Here is a 16,915-nt window from a genome sequence, read left to right as displayed (position 1 = left end):
GGGGAGTGAGCGCAGACACGGGGGAGTGAGCGCAAACACGGGGGAGTGAGCGCAGACACGGGGGAGTGAGCGCAGACACGGGGGAGTGAGCGCAGACACGGAGGAGTGGGCGCAAACACGGGGGAGTGAGCGCAAACACGGGGGAGTGAGCGCAAACACGGTGGAGTGAGCGCAAACACGGGGGAGTGAGCGCAAACACGGGGGAGTGAGCGCAAACACGGGGGAGTGAGCGCAGACACGGGGGAGTGAGCGCAAACACGGGGGAGTGAGCGCAGACACGGGGGAGTGAGCGCAGACACGGGGGAGTGAGCGCAGACACGGGGGAGTGAGCGCAAACACGGGGGAGTGAGCGCAAACACGGGGGAGTGAGCGCAGACACGGGGGAGTGAGCGCAAACACGGGGGAGTGAGCGCAGACACGGGGGAGTGAGCGCAAACACGGGGGAGTGAGCGCAGACACGGGGGAGTGAGCGCAGACACGGGGGAGTGAGCGCAAACACGGGGGAGTGAGCGCAAACACGGGGGAGTGAGCGCAGACACGGGGGAGTGAGCGCAAACACGGGGGAGTGAGCGCAGACACGGGGGAGTGAGCGCAAACACGGGGGAGTGAGCGCAGACACGGGGGAGTGAGCGCAAACACGGGGACTGAGCGCAGACACGGGGGAGTGAGCGCAAACACGGAGGACTGAGCGCAAACACGGGGGAGTGAGCGCAAACACGGGGGAGTGAGCGCAGACACGGGGGAGTGAGCGCAGACACGGGGGAGTGAGCGCAGACACGGGGGAGTGAGCGCAGACACGGGGGAGTGAGCGCAGACACGGGGGAGTGAGCGCAAACACGGGGGAGTGAGCGCAAACACGGGGGAGTGAGCGCAAACACGGGGGAGTGAGCGCAGACACGGGGGAGTGAGCGCAAACACGGGAGAGTGAGCGCAGACACGGGGGAGTGAGCGCAGACACGGGGGAGTGAGCGCAGACACGGGGGAGTGAGCGCAAACACGGGGGAGTGAGCGCAAACACGGGGGAGTGAGCGCAAACACGGGGACTGAGCGCAAACACGGGGGAGTGAGCGCAAACACGGAGGAGTGAGCGCAAACACGGGGGAGTGAGCGCAGACACGGGGGAGTGAGCGCAAACACGGGGGAGTGAGCGCAGACACGGGGGAGTGAGCGCAAACACGGGGGAGTGAGCGCAAACACGGGGGAGTGAGCGCAAACACGGGGGACTGAGCGCAAACACGGGGGAGTGAGCGCAGACACGGGGGAGTGAGCGCAGACACGGGGGAGTGAGCGCAGACACGGGGGAGTGAGCGCAAACACGGGGGAGTGAGCGCAAACACGGGGGAGTGAGCGCAGACACGGGGGAGTGAGCGCAAACACGGGGGAGTGAGCGCAAACACGGGGGAGTGAGCGCAAACACGGAGGAGTGAGCGCAGACACGGGGGAGTGAGCGCAGACACGGGGGAGTGAGCGCAGACACGGGGGAGTGAGCGCAGACACGGGGGAGTGAGCGCAGACACGGGGGAGTGAGCGCAAACACGGGGGAGTGAGCGCAGACACGGGGGAGTGAGCGCAAACACGGGGTAGTGCGAAACGAAATTATTAGACTTCATTTCTTACCTCATCAAAACCACAGAAATTTGATCTTTTAAACTGCAAAGTAATATAATATATTAAAAGACTTAACAAGAATGCCATAACACAAACACACACATTTATATACATATATAATTATCATTTATTTGTAAAGCGCCAACACATGCCGCAGCGCAGTACAGCAGGGCTACAGAGAGATGTATATTACATAACCAGAATGATACACCAAATAAGGACAAATACCCGCAACAGACACAGGAGGTAATGGGGCCCTGATCCCGAGAGCTTGCACTCTAGAGGGAATAAGGTGCAATGTTGAAACAAAAGTAAAGTGGCGGCTCATAGTGGGTCGGAGTATGACTTAGGGTGGGGTGTGGGCCATATACATAGTATCGTCCATGTATATATATATATATGTATAGAGAGAGAATGGCAGCACACACTGAAAAAAAGGTGTGGTGTACGGTAACGGGTAAATAGTTACAGTCTGTAAGGATCCCAAGAGATCCAATATACTGGCACCGCACAAGGGATAATCACAAAAAGGGCTTTATTGGGTCCAAAATGCACACACATGTCCGACGTTTCAATCCCCACGGGGACCTTTTCGGGGAACCGAAACGTCGGACATGTGTGTGTGTGCATTTTGGACCCAATAAAGCCCTTTTTGTGATTATCCCTTGTGCGGTGCCGGTATATTGGATCTCTTGGGATCCTTACAGACTGTGTGTGTGTGTGTATATATATATATTGAAAGAGGCAGCTGGCACTCAACTAGCACAAATATGGTTCTGTGCATGTTCTATAGACATAAATAGAAAAAAATGTTAACCCAAAAGAACAAACAAAGAACAGCACTCAGTGTAAGATGCATAGAAAAAAACTGTATTTAGGCAATACACAAGCACATATAGTCCAACGTTTCGGTCCAGAAAGGACCTTCCTCGGGAGGGTGCACTCCCCCTGAGGAAGGTCCTTTCTGGACTGAAACGTTGGACTATATGTGCTTGTGTATTGCCTAAATACAGTTTTTTTCTATGCATCTTACACGGAGTGCTGTTCTTTGTTTGTTCTTTTGGGTTAACAATTATATATATATATACAATATATATACATGTTTGTGTATTTATTAACACACACATACATAAATAGATATACATAGATATACAATGTGTGTGTGTGTTAGGCATAGCGGATATATACAAGGCAAACAAGGCATGCAAAAGCACAATATTATCTGACAATCTCCTACAGAATACATCAAACCCAGCTAACTTCTGGAAGGTTATCAACAACATATTCCAGCCTTCTAACCATCAACAGCCAAGTAATATCACCAAGGGCGATATTACTCTGACAAACCCCACCGACATTGCAAATGCATTCAATGACTACTTTGTGGGGTGTGCTACTAACTTATTAGCGAACCAAAACCCAAACCACAAATCTCATCCTGGGAGTACCCCTATAGCCCCACCCCCTCCCAAAATTTTCAATTTGGCCCAGTATCCGAAGAGGAGATTACACAAGCGCTCCTCAAATTAAAACTAAGCAGCCAATGTGGACCTGACTTACTACAATCTAGGTTCCTACGACTTGGTGCCCCAGCCATTGCCAAACTAATTGCTTCCATAGTCAACTCTATCCTGTCTGCAGGCCATATCCCTAAGACCTGGAAAACTGCCACAGTTGTCCCAATCTTCAAAAGTGGGGACAAAAACACTGTCTCAAACTACAGGCCAATCTCCCTTCTCCCAATCATATCCAAAGCCATGGAAAAATGTGTCCACTCCCAACTAAGCGATTACTATAACAAGACAAATTTCCCTAGCCAATTCCAATCTGGCTTTCGCCCCAAACACTGCACCATAACTACCCTGCTAAAAGTTTGCAATGAGATCCAGTGTGGAATGGAACGGGGACAACTCACTGGTGCAGTATTCCTAGATTTTGCAGAGCCTTTTGATACTGTTGATCATGCTATCCTGCTTAACAAACTCCAGAGCTCTGGAATAGGGAAGCATGCTTTAAACTGGTTTCAGTCCTACCTATCAGGTAGATCCCAACATGTGTCCATCTCAGGCTCTAACGCCAACCCCTTGGATATCACCTGTGGTGTCCCGCAAGGCTCTGTTCTGGGGCCCCTACTCTTCTCAGTGTTCATTAATGATCTTCCCACAGCTTGTCAGGAAGCCTCAATACATATGTATGCAGATGACACAATCTTATATGCACACAGCCATAGCCTCTCCGACCTTCAACACATACTTCAGTCTGACTTTTTGAGACTCGAAAACTGGATTTCCCAAAACAAACTGTTCTTTAACACTGACAAGACTGTAACAATGGTGTTTGGGACCAAGACTAAATTTTTAAAGCTTCCAGCGACTGAGCTCCAGATTAAAACCAACGCTAACACCACCCTAACTCCTGTTACTAGTTTTAAATACCTGGGCATATGGTTTGACTCCCACTTAACATTCGGGATGCATATTGGTACCCTGACAACCAAGACCTATGCCAAACTAGGGGTACTTTACAGGAACAAATCATCCCTAAGTCGCCTGGTTAGAAAGTGTATCGCACAGCAGATGCTAATGCCAATTATTGACTATGGAGACATAGTATATGGCTCGGCACCTCAAACCCACCTTAGCAAACTTGACACCCTCTACAATTCAATTTGTCGTTTTGTTCTCCAATGCAACTACAACACACATCACTGTGAAATGCTCAAAGAACTAGATTGATCATCACTAGAGTCTAGGCGCAAAGTTCACCTTTCCTGTCCTGCCTTTAAATTCTTTCTGGGCAAGCTACCCAGCTATCTGAACAAGCTCCTCACCCCTACCACATGCAGCACCTATCACCTGAGATCAGACTCCAAAAGACTGTTCATGGTCCCAAGGCTCCACAAAGTATCCGGCCGTTCCTCCTTCTCTTACCATGCACCCCAAAACTGGAACAACCTACAAGAGACTCTTACATCCACCAGTTTAAGTTCTTTCAAATCTAAGGCTGTCACACATTTTAATCTGGTCTGTAACTGTTACATAAGCCTATAATATACATCTTCTCTAACTGTGCATGCAATGTCTTGTATATAATGTATACCCTGCTCATTTATGTAACTGTATTTGTAACCATGTATTATTTGTCTTAACTCTGTGCCCAGGACATACTTGAAAACGAGAGGTAACTCTCAATGTATTACTTCCTGGTAAAATATTTTATAAATAAATAAATAATATATTTCTCCAGTTAAGAGCTACAGAAATGCATGAAGGCCTCATACCTTTAACACAGAATCACCTTTTTCAGTTAAATCTGCACTGATAAAGAGGCCCAGAGTTGTGAGAAGCGCAATCCTGTAATTTGTAAGGATCACATTCACAAGGGCCAGTTGAGAGCAATCTGCAACAAGACAACAGAGAACAGCTGGCATCCTTAGAAAAATGGAATTACCCTTCAAGTAGTTATTGAATCTTGTGAAAAATGAATGTGTTTGTCATTTGTTCGGGAACACAGGACCCAAACATGTTTATCTGACTCACGATGTCTTCATAATTACTTTGCAAACAAAGAATAAAGCAAAACACGTTTTACTTGTGTCCCTGAGAGCTGCCAAACAGTCTTTTCACCAAAACACATTGCATAGATGTAGCCGGGACCCCGTTTCCACCCCCCCCCCCAATTGGTTGTGGGGGTGGGGGATGTGCATCTAGGGAATTCACAGATAATGGAGGTTCCGCGCAGAGGGAGCCGCCATGTTAGGTTGGCGCCAGCGCAGACTTGGTCCGGCCGGAGGTTGCGCATGCGCAGGGCAGGGACAAAAGCCCGCGAAGGAGGAAAGCTCGGGGAGGAGGGGAGTTAGGGGACTAAGGGTCCCAGCAGCCCCCGCCTTTCCCCCGTGACGCGCCAGAACCAATCAGGTACGAGATTAGGGAGGAAAAGGAAGTGGTGGGGCGCACGAGGAGTCACAGCTAGCTGTCTGAGGAAGGAGAAGGAGCTCCGGTGTAGGGAGGCAGCCGCCCCTACCTAGGCCGCATGCCCCAGGCCCAGTTAGACCCTGAGCCCCAGTAGCATGCAGCGGAGCTAGGGACTGGCCATAGTCAGGTTCCGGATCCCCTTACTGTGCTACGAATTCTACCAGGACAGTGCTAAATCCGCGGGAGGCCTGGGACCAGGCCCCGCCACTAAGTCGAGGCGTGTCTGGGTGGGATCGCCCCGGACACCTACGGGTGACGTCATCTACGCCCACGCCGATCCTTTGTGAAGATAGTTGCAGCACCGGGTACAGGAGTGCCCGGCAGGTAAACTCCAAATGCACCAACGGTACCATTCTCACTCCGGGACATGGTGGCTGCGCAGTCACACACTTATACACCCACTGACTCACTTCAGGGGGAGGGGTGGGGAACGTATTCCAAGAGGGGACTGGACACGGGGTGGGATCACCCGGTGGAGGGAGAGGGAGCGTTCAAGGACGCTGGTAGTAGTGTCTCCTCTAGAGAGGGGCACCTGTGATTACGTTGCTGGTTGCTATAAGTAAAACATCTTGGTTACGGTATTGCTGTGTGTGTGTGTGTTCATGTACATAAGTTCCTGCGAAGACCCACTTCCCCTCGGGCGGAAGCTGTCGCAGGTGGAGGCGCTGCACCAAGTCATAAGTATTGTGAGCACCCCAGGCTCTCCGTGGCAGAGGCTTAGGCCCTGTGAGCCTACAGGTTATACAGCATATGGTAGTGGTCTGTGTCCGATAGGAAGCAGGGCTACATAAAGAATGTAAAAACCCTCCAACGCTTTTGTTTACTAAGGAAATGTTAGAGGTTAAAGACTTTATTTTGAATACTTGTCTGATATTTAATCAATTTACATGTAACCTACTAAACATGTCATTGTACTTAGTTTACTTTCATTCTATGAGGAACTGTTCCTTTAACTCAGGGGAGCGGGGGGGGGGGGGGAACAGGTCACAGTTTCAGGATATCAATGCTTCAGCACAGGTGATGCAGTCTTCGACTGAGCCACCTGTGCTGAAGCAGGGATATCCTGAAACCATGATCTGTTTGTGGCCCCTGAGGACTGTTTTTAGTTCCTTCAATTCCAGAAGAGTGTAATATGCATTGTATGATTGAATAGAATAGGGGAAGTCGCGTTAGGAATTGGATCATAAATGGACTTTTGAAGGGAAGCCGGGCACAGTTAGCAAGTTTCATTCTACATTTCATACCCTACATTATAAATGAAACAATTCATTCTGTATATGCTATAATGTATACACATTGGTGGAATTTACCATCAGTGAACATATCGCAGAGGGACGGGGTGACATTGTACCAGACTGTGTCCTGGGATAGGAACCCCGCACTGGTAACGCCAAGGATAATCCCTGTGAATTAGGAACAAAAAGCTAGTGAAACAATGTGATGGCAGACAGATGCAGAAAGATAGATCTCACAGGTAATGGGGTGTATTATATGGGCGCTGTCCTTCCTGTGCATGTTTATTACAGAGCCCTGTGTGCAGACTTTCACTGAAACACTATATGCATAAAACAGGGAACTGGAGTAGGAATATAGAAACATGAAACAGTGGAAGAATGGAGTCTTTGCCCATCAGATCTTACAGTCTAAGTCAGGGACGGCAAACTCCAGTCCTCAAAGGCCACCGGCAGGTCAGATTTTAAGGATATCCCTGCTTCAGCACAGGTGGCATTGGATGAGCCACCTGTGCTGAAGCAGAGATATCCTGAAACCTGACCTGTTTGGTGGCCTTTGAGGACTGGAGTTGGCCGCTCATGGTTTAGGTGGTGTGCTAAGGAGGCTCCCAGAGACAGAAATATGGAAGTGTATAATGCATAGGGCATAGGGTGTACGTCATGGAGTTGTGTTTAGCTCCAGAGGTTTTAAAGTGCATTAATATAAAGTGAGTTTATATTTACCTGTCTGCATATTGTCCTGAAATATAGGGCCAATCAAGGCCACATCCCCAGCACAGGGGTTTTTGGCGATTGTAATATTGATGACGTATGGCATGAAATCCTCAATGGCTGTATTGCTTACGATTGATCCTAAAGCCCACTGAAGCAAAGGTTCTGGGGAATATAAAAACATTAGTAAAACATGTTCTGCCTTCACAATCTCCCCTTGTTTTCTATTTCTTCCATAGTTTGAGCCTTAATGTAGGAAATAAGGAGCACATGGTGGATAATGAAACGGTAATGCCACTTGCTTGAAAATCATTCTGACCAGAAGCAATTCAAAGGTCCGTGGGGCAGATACCAATAGCGCCTCCTGTAGGTAGATATAACGAGGGGAGAGGGGGATTCTGCTGGTAACAGACACAACATCTATAACAGTGTAACTCAGTGGAATAAAATAAGAACAGATTGTTTCGCCCTCATCCCTGCAGCTTTTGTCATTACTGCGGTGCTCGTTCCCAAAAAATCACTCACAAAACCAGTAATTAGAGCAGCTTGTTTCTGTTTCTGCTGTTAGGATTTCAGGTGTAAAATCGCTGTAAAATATGTTAAATTATAGAACAATTGAAATGTTACAGAATGTGTTAGATGGCTGGGAGACTGCATGTCGCAGATAATACATACTAACACATCGCTCCTCATTGCTTTGCATTGTTTCATGGACTTACTGTAACAAAAACAAAATTCATTACATCAGACCTACCTACCTACTTACCTCTGAGGGAATCCAGTATTGTCCCCTCGGTGACGAACATATTTAATCCGTGGTGCATTTTAAATTGAACGTACCATTCCTCTATTGACGCTACATCTGCGTAAGGGCACAATAGATACAATTAGTTCACACACAGTTATGTGATAATGAAAAGGCCAACGCCATGTATATGTATGTGCCTTACCTGTGTTATATGTAATGTTACTTCTTGGGATATCAATAAACCAAGAAGACTGGTTAGTTACCTAATAAACAGATAACATGTGGTTTAATATATCAGCAGTACAACATTGAGTTAACGTTCATCAAACCCTTACTAGCCACTTACACTTAGGGAGCAAAGACTGTGAAGTACTTTCTGTAGGTTCTGGTTGTGTGTAGAATATGTGACTGGTGCTGACCACAGTCTGAATTGTTCTTCGTGTAAGAAGTATAGGAGATAATAACATTGGTCAGTGATTATCAGCAGCTGTAATTATTGGATCTCTGCTCTCTACACAAAGAACCCATAGATTTTGTTGGAATTACTATTATCCGAACAGGTAGTCATCCCCCAGAAGAAGTGCAAGTTGTCTTTGAAATGAATGAAGAATTAAAGAGCTATTGTTAAAAAGAGTTACTGAAATAATTGACAAAAGCCCCACAACAAGACCGAGCATTGTAACACATTGTACATGGCAACGTATGATATTACGTCGGGAAATGGAATACACCGCAGGATGTGCATGGTAACATTTTGCCGTTATGCTGTCCTCCCCTTTAATGCAGGGATTGTTTTATTACATTATATCGAGGCAGATGTGTCTTTGTGAAGATTTGGCCTAATTTACATGAAAATCAGGGAATAATTACCAGCTTCATTTGGAAAAAGAAAACTCCAGAGAAGGTGCTATTGAATATGCGGATGCTGGGTGCAAGGCCCACGGTCGTGTATAACAAGAGAAGTTTCTTCCTGTTCTCCAGACTGTCCTCATTGGTATCGTATAAGTAGCAATGAATTTTCTATTGGAACAAAAACGATTTTCTGTTACGTTGTAGAATTGTACATCACAAAGACCATAGGTGCACATTGTGATTCTCTTGCCCTTGTCCTATTAATATGTGCATCATGGTGTTATGGCAACTGGATCCTTCCAAGCTTTGCTAATGCCAAGTACCAATGGTTAGGCTTTTAGGCATCCTATCCTAGTACGTAGGTTACATTTGCAGCTCTCATATAACATAGCAGCATGTCCCTTTAATTAGTGTCAAGCACCATATTTCATTGTAAACACTTCTTTGCATTGGAACATTTGGCATCACCAGGGTTACTATTATTATTATTATTATTATTATGCAAAGGGTAAAGCCCGGGCTGGTTTAGCATGAACATGGACAATAACTCCAGAGAGGGCGGGATTTATACATTCAGGTGGCTTTATCATGATGCTAGCATCACAATATGCCCTCAGAGATTGGTAATATCCTCAGAGATTGGTAATAACCTCAGGAATTGGTAATATCCTTAGAGATTGTTAATAACCTCAGACATTGGTAATAACCTCAGGGATTAGTAATAATTTCAGGGATTAGTAATATCCTCAGGAATTGGTAATATCCTTAGAGATTGTTAATAACCTCAGACATTGGTAATAACCTCAGGGATTAGTAATAATTTAAGGGAATTAGTAATATCCTCTGGGATTAGTAATATCCTTAGAGATTTGTAATAACCTCAGGGATTGGTAATATCTTTAGGAATTGGTTATATCCTTAGGAATTGGTAATATCCTTAGGAATTGGTAATATCCTTAGGGATTAATAATATCCTCAGGAATTGGTAATATCCTTAGGAATTAGTTATATCATCAGGGATTGTTAATAACCTCAGGGAATAGTTATATCCTCAGGGATTAGTAATATCCCCAGGGATTAGTTATATCCTCAGGGATTAGTTATATCCTCAGGGATTAGTTATATCCTCAGGGATTAGTTATATCCTCAGGGATTAATAATATCCTCAGGGATTAGTAATATCCTCAGGGATTAGTAATATCCTCAGAGATTAGTAATATCCGCAGGGACTAGTTATATCCTCAGGAATTGGTAATAACCTCAGGGATTAGTAATATCCACAGGGATTAGTTATATCCTCAGGGATTAGTTCTAACCTCAGGAATTAGTTATAACCTCAGGGATTAGTAATAACCTCAGAGATTAGTAATATTCGCAGGGACTAGTTATATCCTCAGGAATTGGTAATAACCTCAGGGATTAGATATATCCTCAGAGATTACTAATATCCTCAGGGAAAGGTAATATAAATTTCATGGTGCCACTCGGAAGACAACATTTTGAATACAAACTGAACGCTCACCAAGCTATCTGCTCCAAGATACAGTTTAATTCTACGGCTGTCGGAGGCGCTACGATACAATGTGTCCATATCCGAGTAACAGGAAAACTTTGAATCCTCCTTGGCTGTGAGACATACAAAATATGATTCTCATTAGTGATTCATTGTACCTGTAAATGCTAATATCTGCAGTGTTTTATATAGTATCACATGTGGAGATCACAGTCTCTCTCGTCTATGAGACAACTGTTTTAAATGCCACAGATCTTTGCAGATTAATCATCATTTATATTCTGATTTCCAAACTCCATTTTCTATCCACAAACACATCATACTGACACTGATAATTGAATTGTAAATAGGTGCAAATTATGCCTTATTTTAACTTGTTATTGTTTTTCTAGGCAGTAAAAAGTATATTTACTATGACATTGTTACATAATAGAGGAGGTTGAAAAAAGACCATCAAGTTCAACCTATAAATTGCTTTTAATCGTGTCTCAGAGGTAGAGCCTCCCAATCTTTATAACAATCTTAATTAAGATTATATATTTTTTTAATTAGCGTCAACATTTCAGTGCCAAAAAGTAAGACAAAACTTCATAAAATGTGCATCGTGTGTATGAAGAGTTCGTACATGACGCATAGTTTGTTGTTTTAAAATATTATTGACGCATCATGTAATTTTAAATATATGAAAGTGATGGAAGTGTAAAATTATTCCTAATATCCATACTGTCAAAATAACACATTTTGGTAACCCATATAGCAAACATCCCTGTGGTGCTAAATACATTTTTGGGTTATAGTAACTTAATTCTGCACTAACTATTAACAGACTTTTCAGGGTTTACTCCAAGTTGGATTTGGCGGGACGATTTTGATCCTTTTTAAAGCAGTATACAAACTATTTCTGTCTGTACGGGCCTAGTGCAGCCTATGCCTGTGCATCCAAAAAATTTAAATACTCCTTTATCCCCCTGACAGCTCAGACTGAGAAATTGTGGGTTCGTCAATAGACGCAGATACAAGCGCAATGTAAAATTAGATTTATCAGCCAATTTTGCAGTAAAAAAAGGTTGTTTGCGCCGCTGAGTATGGGGTTCCCTCCTCTTTTGTTCGTTTATAAGGAATTAAGAGGCTGCTGCCAGAGAGGGGTGCAGTCCTAACAATAACACGTTAAAACCCTTTTAGTGGAACCCATCAGCTCCATGTATCAAAGGCAACATTTAGACTCAAACTTGTGATTTTGTTGCAACTAACGCTGAAATATACCTGCGCGAGGCAGCGTCTATGTGTGAATCCTAGCTGCGCCAAGTTCTGCTATATCTGCGTCTGTCTACGACGTGATGAGGGATTTATGGAGCGGTGGGAGTTACATTTGTTTATTAAGAAATGTGCAGCTCACGTTAGTTTTCTTGATGTTTATCTGCGTTGGATTTCTCCGTCACCTTAAAGGCCGCACAAGTCTTTCTGTAGCGCAGAATACTAGCGCAGCAGGCACCAAATTCTAAAACAGTACAAATACCCTTAAAAATATGTCTCTTCTCAGACACTGCTCATTGTTTTATGCACATGCGGCTGCGCAGGAACCTGATACATAGACCCCATGTTTAAAAATTTTTAGAATACCGACTGATGAGATATGCAGCTGTTACACCCTGTGTAAGTTAGAAATAGTACTTGCCATCTGAGTTGTACGTGAATCCCGAGGATGCATGTCTTATTAGGAAAACTGCTCCAACTAACACAAACGATAACACATTTTCCATCTGTTTGAGGAAACACATTCATTTTTTATCCCATATAAACCCATCAATCTAGTTATTTATTTACATTTTTACATTTTCAGTATTATTTGCAATGAATATCAGGAGCGCTAAAACGCATTCATCATTTCATTAAAGAAGCAATAGGGAAGTGTTCAAAATGTAATCAGCTATGTTAGCTACAAAGTCTGACAATGACTGGAACACATTACAATAATACTTTGCAATCCTCTCCTTCCCTGATGCAGAGAAGAAAGGTGGCTGTACAAACCCATCTCTACCACAAGATGGTGCCAGAGGGAAACTTTGTAACATTGCTACACACTCCTATCTGTGTGGGACCCGCCACGCTTCCCCTGGAGATTACGTGGGTGTGGCACTAATGTGGCTGTTCCACGTGGTTTATCTTGACTCGGGGGGCTGGCATTCGGGCGGCTGGGTGATGAGGTAGCAAGGTGTTATAATAATGGAAGTTTCATAGTATAACTGTCATTTATTCGTGTCCCTCACTCCGGGGGCCGCTCAGACACAGCGTCACACTTTGTACAGCGTTTTATACACAGAAATACACGAATACGTCCCTTCCGTCAGTGCGCACTCTGAGCCCTTACATGGAGGTTCTCTGACTTAACTGCTTGGGTAGATGTGGGACCCGGCCCCCTCTTGTCTCTTCAGAACCCTTTAGATCAGGGGTGCACAATCTTTCCCTGCTGCCTCCAGCCTCCCCCCCCCCCCATCCCCCTTCCCTGCATTTCTCCCTGCTCACGCCCCCCCCCCCCCCTCCTTTACCCTGTCTCCGGCTCTCGGCGTCAGCATGGTGCCATGGCAATGTGATGTCAATGACGCCGTGTTGCCATGGAGAGATGTCGCCGAAGACAAGGTAAGTGAAGTTGCAGAGGCCTCACGCGATCCCCCGGCATTCATTTAAATGCCTTGGGGGAAGAGCCTCTGCAACCGCCGTGCTCCCCCTAAAATTCTTGCTCACCCCCCCTAGGGGGCGCGCCGCCCTGCTTTAGATACTGATACGACTATTCGGGTCACCTACGGAAAATCCTGATAGGTCTCGTTGTGCTTGACCCAATGCCTTGCTGTCTGTATTTGGGCACTGCCACTTCCACAGACTGATGAGGAACGTTAGCGCTGATCCGCGGTTAGCGCTGATCCGCTCGCACCCGGGGGCCTCTGTCCTGGGACCCTCACTGGGGTGCTGTATTCCTTTTACTAAACTGCGCAGGGCTCTTTTTACGTTTTATGGGGCTCACGCAGTTCAAGCAATATCCTACAAGCTTTTGTTTCTATTGAAACCTTTACAAAGTCCCGCCCCCTTCAACTTCTGACAGGCTCTGACTCTTCAGCCCCGCCCTCTCTCTAGCAGTGCACCAACTGTATCTAGTAACTGCCTGGTCACATGATCTTCCCCACAGAACTTTGCATTGTGGGTAATGTAGTCCACCAAGAACTGAATTAAATAGCCCAGAGCAAAGCGATCGATTACAGGAGAACAGATCACGTGTCAGTGCGCAGATTGTGTTGATGCACATATTGAATGGAATTTTTTTTTTTTAAACTGCAGCTTAAAGGGTTACTGTCTTTATCTGCAACATAACAAACAGGGGGCCTGGCCTATGCTATCACCTTATTAACATGCCCAGCTGTACTCCCTGAGGCTCCGCTCCTCCGGACCTCCAGGAACCTGACCTTACAGAACAGTCCCTCCCTGCGTGACATATGGGCCCTCATAGCAACCAGGGTGGGGCCAGCATACACCAGTAGTGTTAGTAACCCCTTAGGATGGGGGTTACGTGTATTTTTCAGTGTGTTAGATATAATTTACATAGAAATACCCGTGAATACTTCAGTATTAGGTGGTACCTTTCCCATTTGGACTAATAATTGATATTCTATGCAAAGCTTGAACCGAGGAAGAGAGGAGAACTCTCAAAAGCTTGTCCTAAAATATCAATTGTTAGTCTAAATGGAAAAAGGTATCACTGAATACTGAAGTACTAAAATACTTCTGTTTGTAATTCGGCGTACTTGTTTAATAAACTTGTTAATGATTATAATATATATTTGTGACTGCTCTGTTATTTTATTTATAACCGTGTGCATTGAAATCCATATCATATGTTGATACCTGTGACATTTAAAATATGATCACCTTCAAATGTAGTTAATGTCACCAGACTATGCGTCGCGTATTTTGATGGATTGTACCATGTATGAGTGTTTTATACCTGACACAAGCTGGAGAAGTTTACACCATCTCAGGCTGGAGCACTTTTTTTCATAATACAGTATTTGAATATCACAAAATAACACGCATGCAGAATTTGATACTCCCCATTATATTATGTAGCAGCAGTAATCATTGAGCGTTCCTGCTCCTTGGGCTCAGGAGCTTGGCTGCAGCAATACGTGTGCTAAGTATATAGTATGTATTTATTTTTTTAACCAGTGTTACCTGCCCTGTGGCTCACACATCGCACCTATCGTTCTTCTAAATGATAACCCCTTAGGCCCAAATACATGGCACACATCCCATGCTGTAGGCCACATTATAGTTTGTTTCCTCTTTCCTCTATGATCCAGGGGGCACAATCTTTTTTCCCTGCGCACCCCTGCAGGGTGTCCCCCTCTCCTCGCGGCCCCCTCTCTTAACTTGATTCAGACGTCATTGTCATAGCAAGGTGATGTCACATGACCCTGCTGCGTCATTTGACGCCGCATTGCCATGGCGATGCGTGACCAGTTGCGTCTGAATCAAGGTAAGTAAGGTTTACAGAAGCCCTGCCGCTCGTTAATTTAAATGCCTTCAGGTAGCACGCGCGGGGCCTCTGTAAACCCCGCGCCCCCTGCAGCGAATTAGGGGGGGGGGGGGGGCGCGCCCCACTTTGCGCACCGCTATGTAGTGGAGACAATATCAAGTATAGAGTATTACATTATTGTGTGAGGCACCTGATGGAAGGGTTACCCTTGATGTGTTTGCCGACTTAACGTGTTTTGGCCAAAAGATTGAACTAAATGAACCTTAATTATGAGGGGAAAAAAAACCCCATATAGAAATGAATAAAATAATTTGTCTTATTGGCTGTGCGCTGGGGCATGTGCATGATCTAACACATACAGTGTACACTCCCCGTGTCCCACGCGAACACGCAAACACGCACGGGGCATGTGCATGATCTAACTCCTACAGTGTACACTCCCCGTATCCCACACTAACACGCACGGGGCATGTGCATGATCTAACTCCTACAGTGTACACTCCGTGTCCCGTTCGCGAACACGCACGGGGCATGTGCATGATCTAACTCCTACAGTGTACACTCCCCGTATCCCACGCGAACACGCACGGGGCATGTGCATGATCTAACTCCTACAGTCTACACTCCCCGTATCCCATGCTAACACGCGAACACGCACGGGGCATGTGCATGATCTAACTCCTACAGTGTACACTCCCCGTATCCCACGCTAACACGCGAACACGCACGGGGCATGGGCATGATCTAACTCCTACAGTGTACACTCCCCGTATCCCACGCTAACACGAAATCACGCGAACACGCACGGGGCATGTGCATGATCTACCTCCTACAGTGTACACTCCCCGTATCACACGCGAACACGCACGGGGCAAAGACATTCAGACACTGATACAAAGCTCCTCACAAAGAAAAGGAGACGATTGGCATCCGTGGGTGCCCTAAAATTGCCTCAATATGCCACCCCCCTTATCTTTTAGTGCCAGCCCGGCCTCATGATGCCCCCTGTACCCCGCTGTGACTGAGCCTGCGGGTAACATGGGTACCTGTGTGATGCTGCAGGGACATGCCATGGCTCAGGCAGGTAACAGTCCAACCAGCCACCAACTGAAGCCAACCTGTCACTTCCTGGTCACATGACATCAGTGTCCACCAATCACAGAACTCGTATTGTCATGGAACAAGAACCACATTTCTGTTTCACCCCCCCCCCCCTTTTCTTTGCAGTTTCTGCCTGTCAGTTTCTCAGTTCCAGCTGCATGTGTTTTGCTCTGTGTGCACACAGTGCCTGTGTGTTAGACACAGTGTTGCAATCCCTGTCTGCATTATGCCTGTGAGTTGCTACAGCAACCTCAGCCTTTCTGTCAGAATGGGTTAGTCTGCCCTCTCCCCCTCTGCTTTGCTTACAGATGGTCTGTTCCCAGGCTATCTTGCTACCCAGCATACACTGGGATTTCCTTTTCCACCTCCAACATTGGCTGAGTGAGTACCCCTCCTGTAATTGCTCTAGTGACAGGGCCTTATCCTTTTCACCTTTTTGTGCTGCGCCCCCCTGTCTCTCTGCCCTTGGCTCTCGCGCCCCCCTGCCTACCGTCAGATGACGCTGCGTGGGCGTGTGACGTCAGGTCACATGGCGACACAACACAGAAGGCTGAATCCCGGTAAGTAAACAGTTGCAGGGGTCTCACGCGATCCTCCGGCATTTAATTTAAATGCCTGGGGGAAGAGCGCGGGTCCTCTGCAACTGCCCGT

General features: G+C 46.1%; 1 protein-coding gene across 1 annotated transcript in view; it reads right to left on the bottom strand.

Moving 5' to 3' along the window:
- The window catches only part of CATSPERB (catsper channel auxiliary subunit beta), a 90,592-nt gene extending 74,278 nt beyond the window's left edge, over nucleotides 1-16,314 (bottom strand). The window contains 10 exon segments of the mRNA XM_075615396.1: nucleotides 1,618-1,650; nucleotides 4,889-5,007; nucleotides 6,893-6,985; nucleotides 7,538-7,690; nucleotides 8,292-8,387; nucleotides 8,476-8,536; nucleotides 9,144-9,293; nucleotides 10,648-10,751; nucleotides 12,314-12,398; nucleotides 16,210-16,314. Coding sequence (XP_075471511.1) covers nucleotides 1,618-1,650; nucleotides 4,889-5,007; nucleotides 6,893-6,985; nucleotides 7,538-7,690; nucleotides 8,292-8,387; nucleotides 8,476-8,536; nucleotides 9,144-9,293; nucleotides 10,648-10,751; nucleotides 12,314-12,398; nucleotides 16,210-16,236 — 921 coding nt within the window. The 5' untranslated portion in view covers nucleotides 16,237-16,314.
- Nucleotides 16,315-16,915: the final 601 nt, after the last annotated feature.

Source organism: Ascaphus truei, chromosome 9 (assembly GCF_040206685.1).
Source record: "Ascaphus truei isolate aAscTru1 chromosome 9, aAscTru1.hap1, whole genome shotgun sequence".
Taxonomy (NCBI): Eukaryota; Metazoa; Chordata; class Amphibia; order Anura; family Ascaphidae; genus Ascaphus; species Ascaphus truei.
Note: the sequence above shows the minus strand (reverse complement) of the source record. Positions and strands in the feature narration are given on the sequence as shown.